At 49.5% G+C, this 6498-nt stretch overlaps 1 protein-coding gene across 1 annotated transcript; it reads right to left on the bottom strand.

Annotated features, from left to right (window-relative positions):
* Window positions 1-578: 578 nt before the first annotated feature.
* CSUI_002331 (uncharacterized protein) lies at window positions 579-5402 on the bottom strand. Its single transcript, XM_068062533.1, has 4 exons — window positions 4626-5402; window positions 3128-4420; window positions 1340-2424; window positions 579-1139 (listed from the first exon to the last, which is right to left on the bottom strand). Exons 3-4 carry the CDS (start codon window positions 1875-1877, stop codon window positions 703-705), a joined length of 975 nt encoding a protein of 324 aa, XP_067925491.1. The 5' UTR covers window positions 1878-2424; window positions 3128-4420; window positions 4626-5402; the 3' UTR covers window positions 579-702.
* Between the last annotated feature and the right edge of the window lie 1096 nt (window positions 5403-6498).

Genomic DNA, 6498 nt, shown 5'->3' on the forward strand with positions numbered 1-6498 from the left:
TAGGGAACCGCGATCTTCACACGCAAACAGATTATAATGGCTTCCGGACCTCAGCTTGCTAAGAGTGTTGTTATAGCCTACCGTAGGGATATGAGGAGGTAGCTAACTTTGAAAAATTCCTAAGTGAAGGTATCGGTAACTAGCACACTTCGCCTTTTCTCTGGTTCCTTCTTATCTTCTTACACATGCATCTCTACTATCTACTTGTGTATCCGGACTATTGAGTTCGGGGTGATGTGTGAGGGAACATTACCACACAAACGGCCTGGGTGCAAGGCGTTTCCATTTACTGGTGGACGTCGCCTTTAACCAATCTTTGTCTGTTTTTCTTACCTTATCACCCTGAGTGTACCTAGCTCTAAGAGATAGGAGTTTGTCATGGTCTTTGGTCGTGAGAAGAAAACAAAAGGGTAATCAAAAAAACAGGACTGGAATTAGCTTAAATAGCCGGTTCGCCCTTACTGTGAGGACCACAGACACTGCGTGGTAGGTAGTCTTGTTCCATAGTAGAGAGAAATACAGAATACACAACGGGACCCCAGTTTCGCATTTCGAATCCTGTTCGCCGCCTTGCCCTGTCGCCGTAGGGGCCGCAGCTTCGGCTTCAACTGCCTTTCCTTTTTCGTCATCATCCTCCTGTTGCGTCACTCTAAAAGAGGAATGAGATCTCTATTGCATATAACAAGGCGGGCTATCTATTCGTCAGTTGAAAACAACAGTAAGAAGCAGACCGGTGAGGGTGCTCAAAGCCGCAGAGGTCATGACGATAGATTGGGCTGAACTTGTTGTTGTCACCGTCGAGGTAGAGGATGCTGCTGCCTCAACCGTAACTATAACAGAACATGTCCTCGTTGTTGTTGTCTGGGTATTTTCGACCGAAGGCACTTGGTCATAACTGCAAGTGTAGCATAACTCCTCTGTCTGATTTGGGCGCTGGTCGACAGTCACTTTAAATTCCCCGGCCACTCCGCTCACATTAGTCACTGTTGCAGCATTGGTCGTTTTCTTATTGTTAGAGCACTTCCCGCTAGAGACCTCGAAGGGCTCCAGGTCCATCTTGCCGCCGACGCACTTGAAGTCAGCGCTCGAAACCGTTTGCTTAAGCGGGACTGTGATAACCTTGTCGATAGCGCAGTCATCTGTACAGAGAAGAAATTCGCACGGGCACCAGAGAGGGGAGCAAAACGGAGTGAAAACAGGGTAATCAAATTTCATGGTGGCACGCAGCCAGCTCAAAGCGTTGTCAACTTGTTTCAAGTGCCATCTCTGAGCTAGACCTGGAAAGTGACATAGAGCGAGCGATCTCAACTGATAACTGATTTGTATGCAGACGACTTACTCTGGCCTATTTCAGGGGGCAACTTCAGAGCTACGACGCAGACATCCGACTCGTCCGAATTCTTGCACTTGTAGTAGATGCTTTGTCCTCGCTTGGCATCAGGAATCTTTTCCAGGGTCACAGTCACTTTCTGTTCCGTCTTGTCTGCTTTGCCTTTTACTCCAAGAACCGTCTGAATCGTGGACTCGGCATTCTTGTTCGCATCAGCGCAGCACTTGTCGACGGAGTTGGCGTCTGGACTGAATGCCGGTATGAATCCTTGGGTGTATGGAGATCCACAAGTGAACGATGCTTGCAACTTCGTCTCACTGAACGTTGCGGTCACATTTGGCGTGTTAGATGCAAACTTCTGGCTGCAAGGCTGAGGGTCCCCATCAGCAAGTCTCCTGGGATCCGCTTGGAGCTGCTTGTTTCCCTCATTCAAATCTGCTGGTCTCTCAAGCAACACTGCGACATCCGCCCCTGCGACCGACGCTGCCGAAGTTTCGGCCGCCAGGGCGGCGACGGCGGATGAGAAACAAACAAACAACAAGTTCATTGCGAGTAAAGGACTTTCTAAAAAAGCAAGAAGACGTCACGAGCGTCCGCGGTGAAGTGCTTGCCTGCCTGGGAAAAGAACGACTCCTGCTAACCAGATCTCGGGCTTACCTCCCTTCGGGAGAGAAACAAGATGAGGACCACACTGCGATATTCCTAGCCACTCGTGAAACTCCGTCCTTGACTGAGTTCAAATGGAAGGGTACTATCCTGGCTGAAAAAGAACAGACTGCTCTCTATTCTTACCCCTTAAGTGCGTCGGAAAGAAAACTTCTACCAAACGCATCAACCTCAACGTAGACCATCTCGGGGCCGCAGAGATTAGAGACAGTTGCGAAGGAAGACACCGACGACGTCGTCTCTGTAGCAGAAGCGGGTGACAGAGACCCCGTGCATGCGGCCGACTAGCTAGAAGAAAAGACACGGGACTTCTTGGCCCAAAGTAGCTAGCTTGTTATATGTGAACGCAGGGGGGCTTCATCCATTTGAGGTGGACCAAGCAAGGGTTGGACGGTCGCCGCCGAATCTCATCCAGGCAGGCAGTGGTGCTGGAACGAGAGAAGAGCAGAGAAGAAAACGGGGGAAACGGTGAGGCCCTCACCAGAAGGGCCTTGGGCTGTCCCGCGATCAACAATCACATGCAGATGCAGTGACACGAAAAGAGGGACACAGCGGAGAAAGGTAAGTCGACACCAGACAACGTCGAGTGATCAACGATGAAAAAAACACGACCAAGGGGAACAGAAGGCGAGGTTCTCCCTCACAGAGTGATTACGTACACCCACGATCAAGAAGAGAGGAGTAGAAATAGTAAGTCTATTAAGGGAGAAAGAGTGAAACAAGATATTCTTTCGAAGAAAAGGCTGATGAGAGGAATCTCAGATTTCATCGCCCTCCTACTCAACCCGCTGCACTGCCCTCGTTTTTGAGCTGACCATCGTCATGCCCCTGAAGACGCAACATGCTCGATACACATGCGCACATATAGATCCTTACACATATATGCACATACGCAGCTCTCTGTGCACGTGTACGAACGAGTGTATACATATATACAGATATGTACAGCTGTATACGTAGAGCCACCTTTCTGCCTGAATCTATCTATCTCTGCCTATTCATCTACCCATGCAGCAACTCTCATTCTACTCGTAAAGCACGACGTATCACGTCCGACTCTAAGAAAATCTTTTTAATCTCGTACGTCTCCTCAATTGCTCTTATTTCTGCTAACATTTAAACTACCGATACCTGGAGAATATTCTCGAAGACCACCTTCAGCAGTTCAGTCAGTGCTCATTTGCTTTTTTGACCTTCATCGTCGTAGTCTCCGTCATCTCGGCACATTTTTGGAATATAGACGCTTCTTTTGTCCCCGTTTCTGCCTCTCCTCTTACTTCTTTCTCTACTAGCATCGATATTTGAAGCCGCACGAAACACTATCAGGCGTGCCTTTATTCCACACAGGAAGAAAGCTAGGCTATACGAGTATGGATTGTAACGGAGGAGCTCAATTCCCTAATGTTCGAATCCTACGTTGATATCTCTTAAGCATTGCCATGTAGATAAAGAAGAATTCTCGACAGCTTGAAACTCAGATGGGTTATGAATGGCTGATGGACAGTTGGCTAAGAGTGTCTTTATAGCTATACGGTGAGGATACGAGCGGTATCTAGTTTTGACAGATTTCTTAGCGAAGATACCACGTGATCCATAGTCAACTCGCTTCGTCATTTGTCGGGTTCTGTTTCACCTTACCTGTCTCTAATCTGCCGGTTTACCTATCCGTATACCGCGTAAGGAGAGAGGAGAATGCCTTTTTCTGTCCTGTAGGAGGAGGACTGGAATTGGACTACTTAGTCGTTTCGTTCTCACTGTCACGTCCACTGGCCTAACACCACCTGGTCGTAGATAGCTTGTTTCACACGAAAAAGCAAAGGGCGTATCATATCACAAAGTGGCTTTCACAATGAACCTGCTTTTGGGTCACCCTACCTTGTCGGTAGCGGCTGCAAGAGCGGTTTGGTTCACCGTCAACGCTCGCCTGACATGTCAGTGCGAGCAGGATGAGATATCTACTCTATAACAAAGCAGCCTACATATCAGTCACTCAGCTGAAAGCACCGGCGGTAACAAATACAGCTATGAGGATATTCATCGCGCCACACGTCGTGAGGATAGATCGAGCCGAGCTCGTCGTCGTCACTGTCGACGTAGAGGATGCTGGTGCCTCTACGGTAACTATAACAGAGCAAGTCCTGTCTTTCTGCTGACCTTCTGGCGTCGGCACCTTGGAATAAGTGCAGGTGTAGCATATCTGCTCTGCCTGGCTCGGGAGCTGGTCAGCAGTAAGCTGATATGCTTTGGTCCCTGTTGTCACCTGAGTCAGTTTTACAGCATTGGTTTCTTTCGGGGTAGCGGTGCATGCTCCATTACTGACCCCGAAGGGTTTAGGGTTCACTGAGCCGCCAGCGCACTTGAAATTAACGCTCGGGACCGAAGTTCCAAGAGAGAATGTCAGGACCTTGTCAATCGCGCACTCATCTGAATACAGAGAGGATTCGCATCGACAGCAGGTCCTGAAGGCGCAGCTTGGAGTAAAACCAGGATAGTTAGACTTCTTGGTAGTGCGACGCTCAAAGAAAGTGATGTCATCTAATCAACTGATATCTCTGATCAAAACCTAGACGGTGACGTAGAGCGAGCGACCTAGGTACACTGACAATCAGTTCGCATGTAGAATACTTACTCGGGCCTGTGGCAGGAGGCAACGCCAGAGCTACCAGGCAAACATCCTGATCCGCCTTTTTGCACTTGTAGTAGATCTTCTGGCCTCTGTCATCAGGGAACTTTGCCAGGGTCACAATGAATTTCTGACCGACACTCGAGACCCTGCCCTGTACCTTCAGTACCGTAGCAATATCGGCTGCTGCGTTATCCGTCGGACCCTGAAGGCACTGGGTAGAGTGAGTCTGCACGTCCGGAATGAGTCCGTTGGTATAATCACCTCCACAGGTGAACGATGCCTGCAACGTCGTCACGCCGAACCTAACAGTCTTGGTCGGCGTTCCGCCTGTGGACTGCTTGTTGCACGTTTCGGGCTCCGATTCAGAAAGTCTTCGGGGGTCCCCTTGAGACTCAGTCTCCACGTTCAAATTGACGTTCCTGTCAAACAACACTGGGACATCTGCTCCGGCGGGCAATGCTTCAGAATGAATCGCCAGTGCAGCGACGGCCGATGAGAGACAAACAAAGAGGAAGTTCATTGCGGGTAACGGACTCTCGAAGAAAAACTACTGCTCGTCAGGGCCCCCCAGCCTGCAGTCTTTGCCTGCCTGGAACCCACTCCTGCTAACTATGCTGTCGCCTCGCTTGCCGCTTTGAAAAACCACACTGCTAATTCTAAACCCTTGTCCCTGATTGAGTTCAAACGGAAGGGTACTATCCTGCATGACAACGCAGAACACTGCTCTATTCTCACCGATTCATGGCTTGGAAAGGAAACTCTAAGAAAGAGATAACAATGTCAGCTTGAGCATGATCGCGCCGTGTAGACGTGCAGGGAAAGCCACCGATGACCTACCCGAGAGAAGGGGCGGGTAATAGAGAGCACATGCATGCGTCTGATTAGAGTAGAAGACACTGGGCTCGTGACCCCACCGAGTACACCTAGCTAGTTACTACTGATGCAGCGACCTTTCATGAAGTTGATGTCAACCAAGGGCTGAAGGATCTCAATCATCAGCCAGGTAGTGGTGTTGCAAAGAGAGAAAAGAGGAGCAGAAAAGAGCAAAGAAGAAAAGAGAGCAAAGAGCCTAGTGAGTGTGCTCCCATCAGCATAACCACGTGCGGATGCAGTGGCAAGAAAAAGGGGATAGAGCAAAGGAAGATAAAGTGAATAGGAGATGATCGGTCCTTGACGATGAAGAGGGACGAGCCGACCAGGGGGAAGAGTGAAAGCCCCGAAGAGAGGCTAGCTACCTTGTATTATGAAGAAGGGAGACGGAGTATCAGAACAAGTTCTCCCTAAGAACAGGATAGTAGAACAGACGTACCAGTCGTCTTCCCTTTCTTCTCCATCGCACTCTCTTCGATTCTACCTGTCGACTGTCATCTCCTTGGAGACGCATCACACACCATGACCCATCTGCACATGCATACAAATATTCATGTGTACATAACTATCCGTCTCTCGATATATCTACTGGTTATTTCCTCGACTAACAGTCATTCTGGGAATTGGTACAGTAACGCTGTGGTAGGCAGAAAGGAGTACTGGTCATACCGACAGGAGCTCTATAGCTTGCAGTGGTGGCGAGACGCCCGGTGCCCTAGATGCGCTGACGGTACCGGGAAGACTCCGGACCCGCTGTACGCAAGCCCAGAGCGCGCAACGGTTGCCCTGCAGGAAGAGGACCTTCTGCAACACCAGCAGAGATTCCGTGGGCAGACAAAATTCTAGCGAGAGAAGTTTCTCTCTCAGTCGAAATATACTGCTTCCGTGGAAGCAGCAGCTGCTAGGTAAAAATATTGTTTCTGTGGAAGCAGTAATACTCGTAGTTGCTCAACGCTCAAAGGAGAGCTGGGCTGGGCACTCTAGTTGTCAGGAAGCTCGCGTCCTG

The sequence above is a fragment of the Cystoisospora suis genome (assembly GCF_002600585.1).
Source record: "Cystoisospora suis strain Wien I chromosome Unknown contig_992, whole genome shotgun sequence".
Classification (NCBI taxonomy): Eukaryota; Apicomplexa; class Conoidasida; order Eucoccidiorida; family Sarcocystidae; genus Cystoisospora; species Cystoisospora suis.

Bases quoted from the DNA above. Each gene is read 5' to 3' on its own strand.
- CSUI_002331 (XM_068062533.1), bottom strand. From the start codon at position 1,877: ATGAACTTGTTGTTTGTTTGTTTCTCATCCGCCGTCGCCGCCCTGGCG. The intron at 1,140-1,339 runs GTAAGTCGTCTG...TTCTCTGTACAG, and splicing joins GCCCCCTGAAATAGGCCAGA to ATGACTGCGCTATCGACAAG.